Source organism: Felis catus, chromosome E1, assembly GCF_018350175.1.
Source record: "Felis catus isolate Fca126 chromosome E1, F.catus_Fca126_mat1.0, whole genome shotgun sequence".
Lineage (NCBI taxonomy): Eukaryota > Metazoa > Chordata > Mammalia > Carnivora > Felidae > Felis > Felis catus.
The window spans coordinates 58,082,820-58,102,599 of NC_058381.1; the positions used below are offsets into that span (position 1 = coordinate 58,082,820).

Genomic DNA, 19,780 nt, shown 5'->3' on the forward strand with positions numbered 1-19,780 from the left:
AGTTGTTGGTCTGCGTCCCCGCGGTCCCCGCGGGAGCACTTGATAAATAACAAAACAGAGACAGAGGGGGTGGCGAGCTGGGAAAATTCTCCGTGCTTTCCTTGTCTGCAGGTCTCTTGCCGGTGTGTTAGCCTGCTCCTGGAGTCAGGGCGGCCCTCCTGTGCGGGCTGGGGGGCTGGGGGGGGCCGCGTCCCTCTTTGGTGGGGAAGCAGACACGTGCCCTGCCTCCTGCTTCTCTCTTCCCGCCTGCCGCCTCCCCAGAGGCCTGGCCCTCCTGTCTCCTTCGAGAGCCTGAGAGCCTGACGGAGCCTGACTGTTGGAATGCCACCGACCTTTCTGCCCTCGCCACCCCCCTCTGGGGCAGGGTGCTTTGAACTCCAGAGGGCGTCATTGTTCCCCGGGCTGGAGCAGGTCTAGGGAGAGGACCGAGGTCACAGTCATCTTTGAATGCCCGTCTGGTCTGTCTTCGTCCCTAGGGAGCTGTCCGTATCGCAGAGGAAATTCGTACGTGCTCGTTATAAAAGTCAACCATGCAGGTGCAGAGGGGGCATGCAGGTTGGCACCCACGCTGCCCTCCTGCTCTGCCCGCAGGGACCGCTCTCGGTCGTGAAGCCCCTGCGTCAGCAGGGTGTGTGTGTGGGGGCAGTAGGTGGGGGAGCAACTTGATTTCATCTCAGCGGTATGTTGCAGGCGCCCTGTCAGGTCACGGCACAGACCTCCCTCGTTCTTTCGATGGCTGCGTCGTGGCTCGTACAGTTAGGCCGTGCCTTACTTTCGGGGGGAGTATTTTAAATTAGGGTCGTGGGGCCTTACTTGGTAGCTCACCGTAAGGCGTAAGCGAGTTCAGCCTGGAGGCTTGTACGTTTTCTCAGTGGGCTGTTGGGAACAATCGGCAACTGTTTTTCCTCTTTCAGGGCCAGATAAAAGTGGCGAAGAGACGGGTCGTGATGGCGTCTCTCTACCTGGGGACGGGTCCTCTGGAACAGGAACTGGTAAGGTTTGAGGTGGGGTGGTCCCCACGGCAGCAGATTCGCTCTGACTCCCCCCCCCCACCCTCACCGGCCACACGGCCCTGGGAAGTTGGGGTCAAGCCTCTCCGCCAGCTGCCGGTTGTCTGGTGTGTTAGGAGGGCCAGTGAGGGGTGCGGGGAGGGTTCCTCCTTGCTCACGTGTCCTCCTCACCCTGCACAGGGCTTCCTGGGCTGCTCGTGTCTGCCAGTCCAGGGCTCAGCAGGCCACATCTGGCCCGCCGCCTGTTTTTTTATGGCCTGTGGGTTAAGAATGGTTTTTGTGTTTTCGAACGATTGGGGGAAAAATGAAAAGGAGGAGGCTATCTGTGACACAGGAAAAATGTGTGAAATTCAGATTCCCGTGTCCATAAACAAAGCTTTGTTGGAACACGGCCATGCTCGCTCACAGACGTGTTGTCTGTGGCTGCTCTCTTGCCGGGACTGCAGAGCTGGGTGGTTGTGACAGGGACCATCCGGCCCACCAGACCCAGAGTATTTACTCCCTGGCCCTTTACAGAAAAGATTTTCTGACCCCGTCCTAGACAAATGAGTGGAGTGCAGGTCGGGCCGGGGTCAGGCGCCTGGGCTGTGGTCAGCCTTGTTCCACCCGGACCTGCCGTCGCCCACGGTGAGGTGGGCCAGATGGGAAGGAGCGGAACCCACTGGTTCACACGGCGCGGGGTGTGGTGCGCGGGCACGGCGTGTAGGCTGACTTCACGTGAGCGCCCGTGAGGGGGTTCTGTTATCCTCATTTCAGGACGCCTTGCACTCTGACGCGGTGAGACGGGCCTGGCGCCCACAGCGTTTTCTCGTTCATCGCTGTCCAGAGACGCACAGCTAGGGGCTGGGGAAGGATGCCGGGGATGGGGGGCAGAGGACGAGGGACGCCGGGTCAGAAGCACTCTGTCCTCTCCCGCTCTGAGAGGGAGGCCTCCCTCTGCCTGCAGGACATGCTTTTAGCAGCAGGCTTGGGAAGCCTGTTTGTTCTTCTGGGAGAAGACTGTCACGTCCAGCTCATGGAGAGTGGCCAGCGGGCAGGTTGTGTGTTGGATTCATCGGCTCAGCAAATATTTACCAAGTGCTCTCCGCGTGTAGGCACTGTTTGCCGTGTGTCGGTGGGGATTGTCCGTTGAAATGTGCGAGCACTGGTGTCTTTCTTAGCCTTTCCAAGAGTGGCAAGGTCCAGACTGCTCGGGCAACGCGTCTCTGACCCACAGACCCTCTCTTCCTTAAGGCCCGGCTGGAGAAGGGTGCCAGGTGGCGTCGCCTGGTTACTGTTACTGGTCTCTGTGGTACAGACTCTTGAGCGCTCGGGGCACGTGTGTGTGTGTGTGTGTGTGTGTTCCGAGAGGACTGGGCGCAGCGGGGAGGGGGCACGCGTTACCTGGAAAGTAGATCCTTTTTTGTGATACATAATCATCTTTTTGGATCTTATACTTTTGTTCTTTTGGGTTCTCTCCTTGGTAGGTAGATTGCCTGGAAAGCACTCTAGAAAAGTCACTCCAAGCAAAGTTTCCTTCAGACCTCAAGGTGTCCATTCTCTTGGACTTTACACGGGGCTCAAGAGGTAGGTCTGACACGTTCCCTGCCCCGACTTTGCCTCTTTTGGAGCCTGTTTCACGAGTTATGCTCTCGTCTCCCCCGTCCCGGGCAGAGGCAAGGCTGTTTGAAGACAGCCCGGAGTATCAGCATTCCTTCTGTAGCAAGTGACTGGAAGCCCAAGGAAAAACAACTTAGGCAAAAAAGACACTGTTTTTGACTCCCATGACTGACCTGCTCTGGGCAGGTTGATTTGGGGGGTTGGGTGTTCACCAGGACCCATCTGCTGGCCCTCCTTCCTTTGGGCTGGCTTTATTCTCAGGCTCCACGCGGTGGCCCTTGGCGGCCCCAGGCCCATCTGGCCGTGACATCTTGTCCTTGTCTCGCGCTGACCGGCCCCGCCTGGGCCCGGGCGCCCTCCCATGGAGCTGGGGTGAGGGTTCAGGGTGGGTGGAGCCCTCTTTACGCCGAGTAGATATGCTGAGAGTGGAGCGGGTGGTACCTCTGGGAGGGACTTGGGTACAGTTCCCGGGGCGGGGGTGGGGAGAATGGGTGCTGGGTGCCCAAATGGCAGGGGTCTGCTGCACCGACCGCTCCAGTCTTGCTCTGAGACGTGGTGGTGTCCAGAGCTGAATTCGGTCTGAGCCCCTCGGGCTCGCGATGGCACCAGGGGTTCTGGCCGATTGTGAGGGGCGGTAGGTGGCTCCCCCCCGCAGGCGGGGTGTTTTTCCTGGTGTGAATCGCCCATCCTCGTCCTTCCCCTTGCCCACGTGTTTAGGTAGGAAGAACTCACGTACGATGCTGCTCCCGCTGCTGCAGAGATTTCCAGAGCAGGTTCGCGTCTCCCTCTTCCACACGCCTAACCTCCGTGGGCTTCTCCGGCTCCTGATCCCCGAGCGCTTCAATGAGACTATCGGCCTGCAGCACATTAAGGTGTACCTCTTTGACAACAACGTCATCTTGAGTGGGTTAGTTTGCTGCCTTCCGTCCGGGACCTCCCCTTGATATCGTCCAGGGCAGAGGTTTGCAGAACACAGAGAAGGGAAGACCCATCTTCGTAAGCCTCCGAGAACGTGGTCGTACGTTTCTGGTCTAGTCGTCACACCGTGTCGGTGTCTTCCGCGGCAGCGCGTCTGCTGTGGCAGCGGGAGGCCCGCCAAGGGCCGTCAGGAGGGAGCCGCGGCTTGCAGAGCGCTTGGTGGCTGCCAGGCCCCGCCCTGCGCCCTGCGCGTGCTGTCGCTGTGACCCCCGCGGAGACCCGCGTCGTGCTCTCCTCGCTGTACACGGGAGACTAGACCAGTGACACAGGAAGAACAAGCCGGAATGGCGGGTCCACGTCTTCTGATTCTAAAGCCCGGGCGTTGGTGACGAGCCCCGTGGGGTAGTTGGCTTTATAAGTGGCGTTCTCCTCTCAGCTGATTGTCAACTCTGAGGGGCGGGGCTCTGCGGCTCCCTCCTCTGTGTCACCTCACGCTCAGGGGAGCCGCTGGTTACTCGGTCTCTGCCGTGGGGTCCTCGTCCGTGTTTGTCACTGCCCCGTCCCTGCGGGTTCCCCGGGACCCGCCGCGCTCCTGCCCGAGTCCTCAGCCGCTTCTTTCCTCCCTGCAGCGCGAACCTGAGCGACTCCTACTTCACCAACCGCCAGGACCGCTACGTGTTCTTGCAGGACTGCCCCGAGATCGCGGACTTCTTCACGGAGCTGGTGGATGCGGTGGGGGACGTGTCCCTGCAGTTGCAGGGGGATGACACGGTGCAGGTGGTGGAAGGGATGGTGCATCCTTACAAAGGTAGGGTCCTGGGCTCCGCTGCCCTCCTGAGCCGGCGGGCGGGGCCGCCGGCTGTGGCCAGCACGCCTCTGGCGGCCTGGCTGCGGCCTGGCGACCCTTGGGTGGCAGAGCCTCGTTCTGCTTGTGTCTCTGCCGCCAGAGGTGACTCACGGGCCATCGGTGCTGCTCTGTGGGTCCAGGGAAGGCGGGAGGGCGGGCTTCAGCCGGTGCCTGGGGGAGGGGACCAGGGGTCTGGCCTGCGCTTACAGGAAGCAGCCCTCCCCAGGGCCAGTTCCCCAGCGGGGAGCGAGAGGCTCTGTGGCTCTCAGCTCCGCGGAGGCCTGTGGCCTCCTGCCTGGAAAGTGAAATGGGAGAGCCCTCAGCTCTGCTCCCTGGAGACAGGCAAACCCTGGCAGCTAGCGTTCTGGGGGCATTTGCATTCCTGTGATTCCTGTGGCTTCCTGGTGGCCTTTGGGAAGGCCTGCTGCTGAATTTGCAACGGTGTCAGCAGCGTGGGGAGGGGTAAGCGCTGACCGTATAAGGACAAGAGCCCCTGTCCAGGGCGCTAGTCTGTGAGCCGGGTGCCTGCCCTGCCTGCTGCCGGCCGGGACGCTCAGTTATTACTATGGTATTTTCCATTTTCATCAATAAAAAAAAAATTGTGGAAATTTGTTTTCTCTCTTGTCATACGAATACCTACGTGTTATTCTCAGTTTTGCCCTTTGGCTCACAGAGCCTGAAATACTCAGCTATCTGGCCCATACAGGAAACATCGGCTGACCCCTGGTCTGACTTTACAGGCCAGGCATGAATATGCAGAGAAGAGGGCCCCGCGTTCTGGGAAGGATGAGTCAACACGCAAAGGGGGCAGGTGGGGGTGGCCGGGCCTGCACAGATGTGCTCTGGGGACCACAGTGGCTCGGAGGGATGCAGGGGACACTCACGACACTCAGAAGGACAGCCTGAGACCTCCTGTGGTGGGTGGCACCTCCTCCCGTGTGGGTGCTGCTGTCACCGTGACACGGTTTGCACAGAGCACCCCTTCTTGTCCCGGAGCCCACCCCCAAAGGCACTCAGGCGTGGGAGCAAATAAGGACCGGGACGGCCGTCCTGGTCCGTTCCTCTCGGACGCTTGGCTCAGTGTTGCCTGGGGTCTGCTGTCGCCTCATCTCCCCAGAGGGGAGCTGCACAGCTCTGACACTCAGTGTCCTGTTCTCTTCCCTCCTGCCCTTCATTCTCTCCCTGCTCCTGCTGGGCTTGTGGTCTCACCCCGACTGCTCAGGTCGGATGCTGACTCGTTAGTGTTCACCTTCCGATAGCGTTTATGGTCCTCTCTCGTCTGTCCGGTGTGTCCAGACAGCCGCTCGCCACCAGTGTCTCGTGTAGACACGCGGGGCCCCGGGCCTGTCTGTCCCCACGCTGTACCTCGAGGGCCCCGCTCCCACCGTGTGGAGCTCGCTCGGCCCGCAGTTGTGCCCATGCTCTATGGTTCGCGCACCCACACGCGCCTTTGTTAAACGCTCTCGCTCAGGTGCAGCCTGCATGCCGAGCGCCAGCCCCCGGCGTGCGGGTCGGGAGCGTGTGCGTCACAGGCCCTTCCCAGGCACCGCATCCCAAGGTCCCACTCCCCTCGTCTCTGTCCCCCTCAAGTCGTCTGGTCTGTTTTTGAACTTCGAGTACGTGGAACTGACAGAGGCCTTTTATGTCCCCTGGCGCAGGCTCTGTGTGGGCTCTCCTCGGACGTTTCTGTCCACGGGGGAGCCTTGCTTGCGGCCTGCTGCCTGCGCTCCGCGGGAGCGTGTCTCTAGATGGTCGGTTGGGGCGTCTGCGCTTGCCTGTCTCGTGCCGCGTCCCCGTGCCAGGCAGGAGTCCAGAGCCTCCGCTTTCCTCCCTCCCTGTGTCCCTGCAGGTGACCGGGCCGCATACTGCAGGGCGGCCAACAAGAGGGTTATGGATGTGATCAACTCAGCCAAGGCCCGCCAGCAAGTGCTGCACGCCCAGACCTTCCACGGCGACTCCCTCTTGACCCAGGAGGACGCGGCAGCTGCTGGTGACCGGAGGCCAGCCCCCGACACCTGGATTTACCCGCTGATCCAGATGAAGCCCTTTGAGATCCAGATTGACGAGATCGTCACCGAGACCCTGCTCACGGAGGCCGAGCGAGGCGCCAAGGTCTACCTCACCACTGGCTACTTCAACCTGACCCAGGCCTACATGGACCTGGTCTTGGGCACGCGGGCCGAGTACCAGATCCTGCTGGCCTCCCCGGAGGTGAACGGCTTCTTCGGGGCCAAGGGGGTGGCGGGTGCCATCCCGGCCGCCTACGTGCACATCGAGCGGCAGTTCTACGGCGAGGTGTGCAGCCTGGGGCAGCAGGAGCGGGTGCGGCTGCAGGAGTACTGGCGGAGGGGCTGGACGTTCCACGCCAAAGGTACGCGGTGGCGGCGGGGCTCGCCCGTTCGCCAGCGCTCGGCCCTCCTCCTGTCCTGTGCTCCCAGCCGCCGGGGCGCCGTGCCGCAGCCTCGCGTCTGAGCGCGTTTCGGTTGCGCCGGTTTCTCCCTTTTTGCGCCCGGAAGTTAAACCTCCCGTGGCTGGGGCGGCTCTTTTAGAAAGCGTACGCGTAACTTCTCAGATGGGTGAAGAGGTGTGTGATGTCGCCTTCTCTTGGTCATCGGAGTTTTCCCGCGTTGGCCGTGCCCTCCTCGGGGACGGAGGGTTCGTGAGGCGTTACTTATTTGGCGTTAAACAGCCCGGTTTTCGGTCTTTGTCTCGCCACTGCGGTTCGTTTTCCTCTGTGTGAATCTTCCTCTTTTTTTCGTAGCTGTGAAGATCGAGGCCCCGTCCCTTCCGTTTTTAGCCGCACAGCGCTGCCCCCACGTGGGCCGTGGTCTGAACCGTATGTGGGTTATGGTCCCCCGCAGGCATGGGTGTGCATTGCCGGGGCAGCCCACACGTGCCGTAATCCCAGGAATGTGGTCTGAGACGGGGATAAACGGGTTTAAAACCGTGTGCTCCGCAGAGGGATTGTCCCCGCTGCTGCTTGATGCCTCGAGGGCACCTGCCTCACGTGTAGTCACTCCTTCCCTTGCTCCACGGGTCATAGTCCTGTGTTTGAAGGAAGAGTGGCGCAGAGAGCCCCCGGCCACGAGCGACGGACGTGGCTTTTCTGGCTTCTCTTTGGTGGTCCGGAGGCCCCTTGTGCTCTCGTGCTGGCCCTGGAGTCTTGCTCAAGGGCTGGTCGAGGAGGGAGCAGATGGCGGTACCTTGACCTCTGGTCCCGGACTGGGAGTCCGGGCTGCAGACAGCCACGGCCGCTTGTCTGTGTTGTTTAGATTTGAGGTCCCTTGGGGATCATTGGGTGGGACTCTTTTTCTGTTACATCGGTGCTCTTCACCCGTGGGTACTTGATAAATACTGACGCCCAGGTTGCCCTAGACCTGCATCCAGTTCTCTCGGGGACGAATCCAATATGGCAATAAAAAAAAAAAAAAAACCTCTCCAGTTTCTGATGCCTCAAGAATCACTGTCACAGCTCGGAAGGGTGAAACTTCTGGCCTCGAGGGTGGTTCCCGCTTCCTGCTCGGAGGCCCTGGGTGTGGAAGTGAACTGTCCCCGAGTGCTGGCGCTGGTGGGCTGAGCCGCACAGGTGGGGCTAAGCCAGCGAGGGTGTGGGAAGTATCTCAGGGTTGGTTTCGTTACTTCTGAGAATAACAGCGGTGCCTCGGTGTGGGGTATCGAAGACGGACAGCTGGACGGCGGGAGAAGCTTTGTTTTTCCGAGAGGACGCGAGTACCTGGGGAGCGAGTACCTGGGGAGCTGTGGGGTCCGCCTAGACGGCGCCCGCTCCCGGTCTGTCCTGTGGTGAGATCAGCAAGGAGGTCCCTTGGCATTCAGGGCTCCCAGCTCAGCCTGGCCTGACAGTTGTGACCGGGCTGGGGGTTATTTCCCTGAAGCCGCGCTGATAAACGTGCAGCGACTCCCCGGTTACCGTTGAAACAGAAACACCCAACCGGCTTTTCCAGTGCGTCTCGCCTTTTCCCGGACTGGCATGTTCCTGCCCCCCCCCCCCCCCCCGCCTCGGGTGGGGCCCTGCACTCCTGGGAGCACTGGGTTAGTGGGGAAGGCGGGGATCCCAGGGCACGTGTGTGAGAAACAGAATGGGGGATGGGCCCGTGAGGAGGAGCCAGGGGTCAGAGATCCCTCCGTGTTGGAGAGCCCAAGATCCTCTCCTGTGACTGTGATCAGTACTGGCCGGGGGTCCTAAGTCAGCCCCCTTTTCTGGCTCATCCCTGGATGCTCACTCTCCCCGAAGCGGCCTCCGAGAGGAGCAGGCAGCCCAGGTGCGGGTGGGGGAGAGGGCTGGGTTTGCCTGTGCCCGGGGACAAGTGGAGCGTCTGTTCGTTCCTGTCGATGGCTGAGTAGCCGGTACCCTGATGGCCTTATCCAGGCCCCCGCAGGACGGGCCTGGGTGATCTCGACTCCTCATGCTCCCAGAAGCCCTTGGTGAGGAGAAGGAGCTGGACCCCACGTTCGCCGCGTGCATATCCTTGTGGGTCCAACAGCGCCATGCCCCCTAGGAGTCGGGCAGGGAGGGGCTCTGTGTTGAACCTACCTGTGACCTCGTGAGTGTGACGATGCAGGAACAGTCTGCGTGGTCCCTGCCCGCAGGAAGCTAACAGGCGGGAGGGGGGGGGGAGGTGGCATCCTCCTCGTGGAAGTGACCGCACCGGTCAGCAGGTGCCAGGGAATGGCAGGGAGTTCCAAGGGCTGGGGGGGCGTCCTTCAGTCTTCTCCTGCCTATCAAGTGTGAGGATGTCAAGCGGTGGTTCAGAGGCGTCTTTGGAGAGACGGAGCAAGGTAGCTGTGGAAACAGCACTTGTTCTGGTCGGTGGGCTCCTGAGTAGAGGCGTGTTTCACTGGCATGCTTGGCTGATCCCGTAGCAGACTGGAGCATAGATCGCTTAAAAAATTTTTTTGTTGTGTTTTATCTATTTATTTTATTTTTTTATTTTGGAGAGAGGGAGAGAGTGTGCAGGGGAGGGGCAGAGGGAGAGAGAGCCAGAATCCCCAGCAGGTTCCATGCTCACTGAGGAGCCTGACCCAGGGCTGGGTCTCACGACCCCGGGATCACGACCTGAGCTGAAATCAAGAGTCGGCCACTCAACCGACTGAGCCCCCGGGTGCCCTTCTACCCCATTTTCACATTGCCTCAAAGTACCAGAGAAACCTTCCACTGTTTAAAGGCACGTACCCCAGAGAGTTTTGCCACGTGGTTTGTCTAGCGTTCTTCGGGGTTTTGCAAAGGCCACCCATTCGGAATGCTGAGGAGGCACCAGACTTGGAGTCTGGAAACCTGGGTGAGGTTCCGCGAGCAGGATACACCACGAGTGCTGCCGGCGGCTCACCTGAAGAGGCGCTGGGCGTCCAGCCACGTTTCTTTTTTCCATACCTGCTCTGGTTTACTGCGTGGGCATTAGTGCCCAGTGTGGCCCTTCACGGCTTAAGTAATTATTTTTTCCCTTTTAAATGACAATTTATACTCTTATTTCATGCATTTACTTCCAGGAGACTTAATTTTTTTTTTTTAGAGCGGTTTGGGTTCAGAGCAAAATTGGGAGGAAGGCACAGAGATTGCCCTTACCCTGCCCCCCTCCCCCTACGCACAGCCTCCCCCCTCCCGTCAGCATCCGGCACCAGAAAGGCACAATCATTCTCACCGATCAGCTGACGTCGACACGTGGAATCACCCAGAGTCCACGCTGTATATTGAGGCTCATCTTGTGCATTCATGAGTTCCCACGGAGGAGGACATGTGCCCATTGTCACTGTATTATACTGAGGGTTTCACTGCCCTAAACACCCTCCGTGCTTCCTGTCCGTCCCTCCCATTTCCCACCAAATCCTGGCAGCCGCTGGTCCTTTCACTGTTTCCATGTTTTCACCTTTTCCAGAATGTCATACAGTTGGAATCACACAGCCCGTGGCTTTTTCAGACTGGCTTCTTTCACTTAGTGAGGTGCGTTTAAGGTTCGTAAACCCGACGTCTTTTCATGGCTTCACAGCTCTTGGCATTTAGTGCTAAGTAACATTCCGTTGTCTGGACGGACCACAGTTTACTTCTCCACCCACCTACCGAAGGACACCTCGGCTGCTACAGGGATTCCCCTTTGAAACCTGATCCTGGTGGAGAGTGGGGCACAGGGGCCAGGTGCAGAGTGGCCTTCTCGGCGGTCGTCAGCACCGTATCGGCCACGTGCCGTGCCAACAAGCTAACTTCTTGAGGTCTTGGAGAGGCAGCAGCCCCAGGGGTGCCTGAGTGAGGGTGCCGTGTGTGTGTGTGTGTGTGTGTGTGTGTGTGTGTGTGTGTGTGTGGCCTGCTTCTCACCTCTCCCGCTTCCAGCAGGGGAGTGGCCTGATCTGCTGTCCCGTTGTGGGGCTTCTGGCTGGAGCAAGAGGCACGCGGCTTCGCCGCAGCCCCGTCGGGCAGGGGCCACGTCCACGCTGGAGGACATTTCAGGGGCAGGATCAGAAAATGAGTTTTGAGGTGTTGGCTTCGATTTCATCTGGGTGTGGTATCCTAGCACTGAGAGCATGGTGTGTGGCTAGGGCGGGGCAGGGCCGTGGGATTAAGAGATTTCTGGCTCCTGCTGACAGAGGAATCTGTTAATGATTGTGAGAATTGTCACTATTTTTACTGCTTTCCCGACAGGCTGCCGGTTGGCCTAGTGCCCAAAGGTGAGCTTGCAGTGCAGGCCGGGCAGCCGCACCCTGTGTGCCCAGGGCACGTGTGTCTCACCTGGGCGCCGGCAGGTGCACACCAGGGCAGACAGCCTCTTTGTGGCCCGGGGTGTAACAGGCGGGTGCTTACTCCTCTGAGCGCAAGGCTGTGATGTCTCCTGTTCCCTGTTATTTTTATACGGGTCTGAGAGCCTCTGAAATTTATTGCCAAATACTATGGCAGAGATGAAGGAGGGGCGCATAAGTGAAAATTTTTGGGGGCGCCTGGGTGGCTCAGTTCGTTGAGCGTCCGAGTTCGGCTCAGGTCATGATCTCACAGTTCGTGGGTTCGAGCCCCACGTCGGGCTCTGTGCTGACCGCTTGCTCAGAGCCTGGAGCCTGCTTCAGGTTCTGTGTCTCCTCTCTCTGCCCCTGCCCCGCTCAAGCTTTGTCTCACTCTGTTTCTCAAAAATAAATAAATGTAAAAAAAAGATGAAAAAAAAAAAAGTTTCCTTGGAGTGATACTCAGAAGCGTTCCTGAGCTCTCGCTTTAGAACTCAGAGCTTTTTGTACTTCATCATCATGTGGCAGAAGATGCACTTTTAGCCTCATTTGTTTAAACAAATATTTATTGAGTGTCTGCTGTGTGCCAGGCAGCATTTGAGGTTGGGAATAAGTCACTGGGGACAAGACAAAGCCCCTGTCCTCTCAGGATGTCTGGTTTAATAGGAAACAAATAATGGGCCAATGACTCTATTCAGATACAATGTCCAGTGGTGGAGAGGGTTATGGAGAAGACCAGAGCAAGGGGAGGGAACAGATCTGTTAAATGGGGGTGTCGGGAAGGCCTCTCTGTGGACGGGACACTGAACGCAGTCCCCGGCCCAAGGGTCCGGGCGGAGGGAGCAGGAATGTGAAGCCCCGAGACCTCGAGAGGCATGACGAGTGAGGGGGGCGGCCTTGGGGGGCAGTGAGGCTGGCAGGTGGCCGGGGCCCATCAGGAAGGCCCAGAGGCCTGGTGAGTGAGCACCGTGGGAGCCATCAAGTCACCAGGTTTACTCTGTGGCACGATGCTGGGACCGCGTGCTGAAGGGACTGGAGGTGCAGGTAGAGCAGCAGACGTGGCCCCAGGGGTGGTGGGGGGAGTAGGGGTTCTCCTTCTAGAGCCTAGAGCCAGCAGTAGCCTTGGGTCTCAGTCCAGTCATCTGCACCCCCCCCCCCCCCCCCCCCCCGGATGCTCTCTCAGGGCCTGCGGACCGTCCCCGGCCAGTCCCCTCTGTGCTGTCAGTGTGGTCCCTTCGGCTGCAGAGTGTGGTAGGTCATAGAGTGATTGGTGTTTAGCACAAAGGTCAGGCCCCGGCCTTGATAACAGGCTCACGGCCCTGCTGGGAAGTGCCCTGAGCCCCCGCCCCTCCCCTCCCCCCGCTCAGGCCCGGAGCAGGGATGCACCCGCTGTAGCTCCTGCCCGAATGAAAGTTTCCCACTGTCCTGGGGGCCTGGCCCAGGGGTGAGACACCCGCCTTGTGGAGCTTTGCACCCAGAGGGGCTGGCTGTTCCTGGGGCTGCGTCCTGAGCCCCTGGGGCACGGGTACAGCGGGGCCTCACCATCTGTGGTCTTTACGTCCTCCGGGTGGAGAAAGATCGTGGTCCACGTGGGCCTACAGAGGAAGGTGGTGGGGCGGTCACAGGCGGCGTGCTCCCCTTCATCAGAGAACAAGAGAGCTTTCGGGGTTGGCGATTAGGAAAAACGGGTCTACGGAAGCTCTTCAGGGGCCGGTAGGGAAAGCAGGCTGGGAAGTGGTGGCGGGCACAAGGAGCCGTCGGAGGGGGCCGGGGATGGGCCGCCCACCTCCCGTGGCTGGCCCCTAGGTTGCCTCAGGAGGAAGCCGTCTACGTTTAGGCAGATTTCAGGAATAAAAAGTACACACAGGACCGGGTCCTGTCGGCCTTCCCCGCCGGGCCCCGCGGTCCAGGAGCCTTGGACGGACACACTCAGGATGGTGTGATTCACATCAGCCTTAGCTGGGGTCGGGCCTCCCTGCCGCTCACTGGCTCTGTCCCATCAGAGTGGGCTTGGGAGAGCCAGCTGGATGGGCGGCACTCAGCAGCCCCGGTGCCTTTCAGTCTTTCTGAGCCCATCGCAAGAGTTGGAACGGCGATGGCAGGCGGCCTTTCCTCTGTCCCTGGCCCTGTCCCCCCAGCTCCAGGCTGCGTGGAGAGGAGGGGCAGGAGAGGCGGAGCCTGGCGTAGGCAGAGAGCCAGAACTGCAGTGGCCGAGGCGCAGCCGTTCCAGTGGACCTCGCTGGGCATCTGGCCCACCCCGTGGTCTCTTGACACGAGATAAGGGGAGCCGAGTGGTTGCCTGTGCGGCAGTGGCCCCATGGGACGGTGCAGTTGCCTGAGCGATACAGGCAGGCGAGCAGCTTTGATGTGGCCCCTGTGGGGGGGGGGGGCGGGGGGGAGGGTCGAGCACATTACAGGAACAGGCAGCAGAGCACCGTCATCTCTTACCCAAGATATTCTTGGAAATGCTCTTGCTCTGAGTGAGAATTAGGAAATGGCCTTCTATTTTAGGCTCCTTGGCGTGTAGTACGTCGTTGATTCGCTCACGATGGTCATGCGCGCCCGAGGGCCCTTTGACAGGGCCGTGTTGGCAGAGGAGGGACCAGCGGCGGTGGGAGGGTGTGAGGAGGCTGGCCCTGAGCAGGGGAACCCTGCGGGGGAGCCGCGGCCAACTTGGGCACCGGATGTTGGGCTGGGTTTTCTGGGCTGAGCGTCCTGGGTGTAACATGCAGGAAAAGACGGGGGCCAGACCCAGGTCTGGGGTCGCGTAGGAGGAAGGAAGTCTAGGGCAGTAGATGTCCCGGGGAGGTCAGGTTTGGGACAGTCTTTGCAGAACTAGTTGTGATGGGCACTGGGCCGTCCGGGCAGGCCTTGGGACTCGGGATGGGAGGACACAGTGGAAGACCTGCCTCTTGTCTGACGAGGCAGGACCCTGTACCCCCGTCGCCTCATCCTGTGCCCGGCCTTTTCTCTGGCTGTGCCGTCGGCTGGCTCATCTCCTGGCAAGATGGGGGGAACAGTGTTCTCTGGGGTGGGACGGAAGCTTACGGCGCCTCTTGGGTTCTCTCCTCCGCTGGCCTCTCGTGGGCTTTGCCTGTCTGGTTGGATGTCCCCGGGTCCCCAGCAGGCACTCACTTCTGGTGTCCCTTTGGGCGTGGTGTGTCGGCAGCCTGAGTCGGAGAATCGCGTGTCCCTAGGTGGGAAGGGGTGCAGAACGGAGTAACCTGTGCTTACCAAGAGCCTCTGTCACACCCGTGGGACAGCCCCGCGCCTGCGGGCTTGGGTGGACGAACCCGCCGTTCCCTCCTCCACCTTCTTAGCACAGGGGGGGTGTCTTTCCCGAGAAGCAGGTACGGACTGGACTCTGGTGCACTGACTTCGTCCCCTCAGTGCTCGTGGCGGGGCCGTGGAGCCTCTGGCCAGGGTGGGTTCCGCGTCTCAGTGGCCAAGATGTGGCTGAGGCAGTTCGGAGGGGGGCCTAGGGGCCCTGAGGTCTCCGGGAGGGGCTGCCGCACGGGGCCGTGAGAGCGGAACCTGAGCAGCGGCCTCCGGGGTTCCCTGGAGAGCCCACTTCTCGCCGTGCTTGGGCAAGAGAGGAGGAGGCGGGCTCCTGGGAACGCCGGGGGTCCGTGCCCTCCCGACAGCGCCCGGGCGGAGAGCGCGTCCTGCCCGACCGCTCCTTCCCGGCAGGGCTGCCTTTCCCTTAGGTTGGACGAAGCGAAGCACGGAGAGGCTCTCAGCAGATGCTCATTTCCTGTCTGCACGTTTCCTTTTCCCTGCAGGCCTCTGGCTGTACCTGGCAGGGAGCAGCCTGCCCTGCCTCACGTTGATTGGCTCTCCTAATTTTGGGTACAGGTCAGTTCACCGGGACCTGGAGGCCCAGATCGCCATAGTGACGGAGAGCCGGGCCCTGCAGCAGCAGCTTCACCAGGTTGGTCGGGACGAGTGGGATTTCCTGGGGTGAGGGGTGGGTAGCTGGGTGCTCGGCCCTGCTCACCTCACCGGGTCCCCCGAGAGCTGTCTCCGCCATCGCCTCCCGCGTGAGAAAGAAGCGAGTCCTCCCAGTCTGCTGGTGGCGGTCCCGAGAGAAACCTGCCGCGGGGCCGCCCTGAGATGTGGCCGCTCCCCAGAGGGGCCCCTACCCCGCAGCCCCGGGGGGATCCTTTCAGTGCGGGAGGAGAGCATTGTTTTCTCACTGGGACGTGGACGCAGATTAGGAATCCGTTGTGGTCCCCAGCCTCTTGTAAGAACGCACGTCCGTGTGAAGGGCCACCAGGGGGAGGAGCCAGGCTCACTCGGGGCCTCTGGTGAACAGCCTCAGCAGGAAGGCTTGCCACGCAGGCAGGAAGGGTACTCCGGGAGCCAGTGTCTCCGCCAGGGGACGCAGAGAAGAGGCAGACCTCGTAAGGAGCCCTGAGTGCCAGTGCAGAGGGGCTTCGTGGCGAACTGAGTCACTGCCAGGGCTTGGACAGTCCTGCTCCTAGGTTCATATGCCCTAGCGTCCCTGTGCACTGATCACCTGGGTTCCATCTCACTCCCCGGTGGTTTCCTTTGGTAGTGCTCTGGCTTGGGATTGAAGGCGCAGGAGGTGATGGGGAGGGTCTGGAAGTGTGCCAGCCAGCAGCCGGGTTCCCTCGTGGTGTGTTTGCAGAGTCTGGAGGTGGGCGATGTGTGGGACCCAGCAGAAACCCTTGGCTGCCTCAGCTCCCTCCCCCTGGCAGGGGGATGGCGATTGGCCGAACAGGCCCCCTTTTCCTCGGGGACTTTCGGCGTCTTGGAACCATTGTGCTATTTTCCTCGTGCTCGCAGCTGGGACAGGGCTTCTGTTCCTCTGTCCGCGACGAGAGGCCAGCGTTGTCCTGAGCAGGGGGGGTGGAGCGTGCTCTGGTGGTTCGGCACGGGGTATGCTGGCCATCGGGAACGGGTGGCCCATCGAGGATCCTCCTGCTTCCCTTGGAAGACCCACTTGGAAGTGGGGAGAGCAGCCCTTTGTCCTGAGCTGGGGTTGGAGACCCTGGGCCCCGTGCTGCCGGCCGGCTCGGGCCCGAAGCAGCAGTGGGGAGAACCTGGTTTCCTCACCGGGGCAGGTCGCAGGGTGGTTCCCAAAGAGTCAGCAGCTGTCTTGGCCCTCCTTCTGTGGTGTAATATTTCATTTTACATTCGGAGGAAAACAGAAAGTTCCTGAGCATTCCGTGGTGCTCTCGTGGGACTCTGTGCCTGCCTGTGGCAGTGCTGCTGGACTTCGGAGAGCGCCAGCGCTGTGCCTGTGCGGGAGACCAGGGCGGTGCTGTGGGCTCGTGAATTTGTGACCTTTACAGCAAAGCCTTTCCATGGAAGGTGCCAGCTTCCCTCCTGAGTCATAGGAATACAGATAACGCTGCTGTAGGCCAGGCCTCAGAAGCTTCGGCTATTGACTTTGTTAAGCTTTTATTCTCCAGTGTTTGGGAATTAGTGTTGCGAAACGGTTGGAGCCTTTGTTGGTGGACAAGGAAACGGTAACTGCCTCGTTCCCTGGGACCTGCCTTCTGCCATCTGGGAATCCTGTCAGCGGCCAGCGGGGCCTTGGTGCCGGGAAGGCCTTCGCGACCAGGGGCGAGAGGAAGTGGCGGTGGCTGTGTTCTGGGTGGCCGGTGTGGAATCCGATCTGCTCAGCAGGTTTCTTGCTACCGTGAGGCTTCCAGAAAATGAGGAAGCCTCAGAGCTGAAGCTCCAGTCGGGGCCACTGGTGTGAGAGGGGCAGGGCTGCGCCCCGGCGGGGTCTGCTGGACTTGCGTGAACTTCCGCCCTAGGTCAGCACAGAGTTGTGGGTGTGAACTTGGCCTCGGGCCGGGACAAGTTTTCCACAATCTGGGTTGATTTGTGGGGGCGCGTCCCCCAGGCCTGTGCCCAGGGTCCTCGTACTGGCCGCTCCCCCCCCCCCCCCCCCCCACTGCCCAAGGAAGGGGATTGAACCCACATCCTGGATCTTGAGAAAAGCCGGGCGGGTTGCGGTCAGCAGCTCTTTCCCTAAATGACATATTTGGGATATTTTCCTTTTCTTCCCAAACCTGAATCCCAGGGGCTTTGGGTTGTGGGAGGGTTGTTGCAGCTCTTAGCTCTTCCCTTCCTCAGGGGTACATTGATTTCTGTGGCTTTGGAGTGCGGAGACTCATTTCTAGGCAGTTCCACCTGTATGCCTGCATGCTGGGACTTCGCCCTCCCCCCACCCTGCCAGGTGGCCCGTATAGGGCCTGATCCTGGGGCTGCCCAGCCATACAGTGGCCCCACAGCCCAGAAAGTCCCTAAAACCCCGGCTGCCCATGTCCCTGCTCTCCTTGGGATACTGGGAAGGGTCCTATTTGTAGCACGCTGGGCCCTGGGAATAGAGAGGTATTTTTATCAGAATCCGAAGTCCCTCCCTTGACTTAGTACGCACGATAAAAACTGAAAGCTTCCTGGTTTTGTTCAGAGAACACGGTTTACCACTTGTGACCCAAGAAAGACTCCCTCGAACAGCATTGTGACCTTGATCAGCTGACTTCCTTCTCCAGCCCCGTTGTGGGGTCTATGAGGAAACTTAAGTGTTTCTGGTAATCTGTTTGAACTCTTGGCTGAGTATCCATCTGAACACATAAAGCTGGGTCTGTGGAGACATCTGCACACCGGCCCTCCGAGCAGCAGGCGGCTCTGACAGGCGCGTCCAGCTGGAGACTGGGGCCCTCGCTGCTGCCGTTAGGAGGGTGAGAGCTGTCCTAGAAGAGCCCACCCGGCGGAGTCGTGCCGCCCGTGCCCTGCTCCGTGTGGCGAAGGCCGTGAGCCTGAAAACCATGCAGGAGAAATGCAGTCGGGGCCCCGGGTCTGCCCAGCCCTCCACGTGGACACTTCCCAAAGCTTCCTCGTGTTCTGGAGGGTGAGGTGTCCTCTGCCCTGCTCTCGCTGGGGCGTCGCTGCCCCCAGGAAGGGAGCGTGGGCTCCCTGGCACCATGGGCTGTGCCCTCCCCAGCTCCCTTTGGTGCCCCCTGCTGCTACAGTGGGCGGGGCCTTCGAGGCCGGTTGGTCCAGTCCTTATGATGTGGCGGGATAGTCGGTCCTTATGATGAAGTTGGTGTCTTCTAGACGGAGTGATGCAAGGTCCAGAGAGGGATTGCTGTCTCAGCCCTGAGTGGTGGAAGCAGTCAGGGTCACTTTCCCGCTACTTCTTCAAATACCTTATTAATGGGAACACAGGACTTGGAGGGTGTATTGTTTTTTTTTTTTAAAAAAAAAAGTTTCCTCTCAAAGATTCTAAGCACAGCTTAAGAGAAGGCTTCTTTGTTTTTTAATTTGTTTTTGAATATAAAGTAAACATTGATTGTGGACACGAAGAAAACTTAGAAGACACCTCCTCCTCCATTCATGGAAGTCATTCTGAGGATTCCCTCTCATTTTTTGTGCCCGTGAGAGGCATAGCTTGTTTCTTGTTAATGACATTAGGATTATATTCTGTGTCGTTCTTCTAGAACACGATTATATCGTGGCGAATGCTGATTTGTCTTGGGGGTTTATTATATTTGACTAGTTGGTGTTGGACATTTAGGTGGTTTCCAGTTTTTCCCCTATTCATAAATGTTGCTGTGACAGATAATCAGCATACAAAAATCTTGAGTGCATAGTTATTTTCTTGGGATAGATTCTTTTTAAAAAAAAAAAAAACGTTTATTTTGAGAGAGAGAACGAGTGTGCGAGGCACAGAGAGAGAGGGAGGGAGAGAATCCCAAGCAGGCTCCACACTGTCCTCGCAGAGCCCGATGTAGGGCGCAGTCTCACGAACTGTGAGATCGTGACCTGCGCTGAAATCAAGAGTGGGACACTTCATTGATCAAGCCACTCAGGGGCCCCTTTCTTGGGATAAATTCTTGCAAGCAGAGCTTCCTAAGGCTTTCATACCTGTTGCTCTCTAGAAAGCAGGCGTGACCCGTTTCCATCAGCAGTGCACGAGATCGCCTGTTTCCTTGACCTCTTGTCGGCACAGGGTCACGATATCACAAAGCCACTTTTTGCTGACTTGAGAAAAGAAAAACCGTCCCGTTTAAAACTCGTGTCTTTGAGGGGCGCCTCGGTGGCTCAGCGTCCGACTTCGGCTCAGGTCACGATCTCGCGGTTGATGAGTTCGAGGCCCGCGTCAGGCTCTGTGCTGACCGCTCGGAGCCTGGAGCCCACTTCGGATTCTGTGTCTCCCCCACCCCTCCCTCGCTCAATGCTCTGTTTCTGTCTCAAACATAAATATAAACGTTAAAAAAAATTAAAAACTCCTAAAAAGTTAAAATTAAAAATCGTGCCTGTGAGTTGCTCTACCTCGTTTAGTGGGGTCACTTGTAAGTATTTTTCCTACCGGCTGTACTTCCCCCCGTGTCGCCTGTTCCATACACCCGTGCGTTCCGAAAGCATCGAAGCCGGGGCTCCCGAGCTTGTTTGCCACGGAAGGGGTGGCCCACGGGCCAGCGTCCCCCTCCCGCCCCCGGGGGGCTCCACATGTCGCGTCGTCCGGCCCGCGCCGCGGGAGGCCCTGATGGTTTGTTCCTCTTCCTCAGGAGCAGGAGCAGCTCTACCTGTGCTCAGGCGTGGTATCGTCCGCCACCTTCGAGCAGCCGAGTCGGCAGGTGAAGCTGTGGGTAAAGATGGTGACCCCGCTGATCAAGAACTTCTTCTGAGGACGGACAGGTGCTGC

At 59.5% G+C, this 19,780-nt stretch overlaps 1 protein-coding gene across 2 annotated transcripts in view; it reads left to right on the top strand.

The window, feature by feature from the left end:
* PGS1 (phosphatidylglycerophosphate synthase 1) overlaps positions 1–19,780 on the top strand; it is a 34,841-nt gene that overhangs the window by 10,917 nt on the left and 4,144 nt on the right. Inside the window, exons 3-9 of one of the 2 annotated variants that reach the window (XM_023244152.2) lie at positions 915–992; positions 2,477–2,576; positions 3,327–3,516; positions 4,157–4,335; positions 6,224–6,745; positions 14,877–15,025; positions 19,644–19,773. In XM_023244152.2, coding sequence (XP_023099920.1) covers positions 915–992; positions 2,477–2,576; positions 3,327–3,516; positions 4,157–4,335; positions 6,224–6,745; positions 14,877–15,025; positions 19,644–19,763 — 1,338 coding nt within the window. In that variant the 3' untranslated portion in view covers positions 19,764–19,773. Of the gene's footprint in view, positions 1–914; positions 993–2,476; positions 2,577–3,326; positions 3,517–4,156; positions 4,336–6,223; positions 6,746–14,876; positions 15,026–19,643; positions 19,774–19,780 lie in introns of those variants that run through there. The other variant, XM_023244153.2, reaches the window with a different exon arrangement.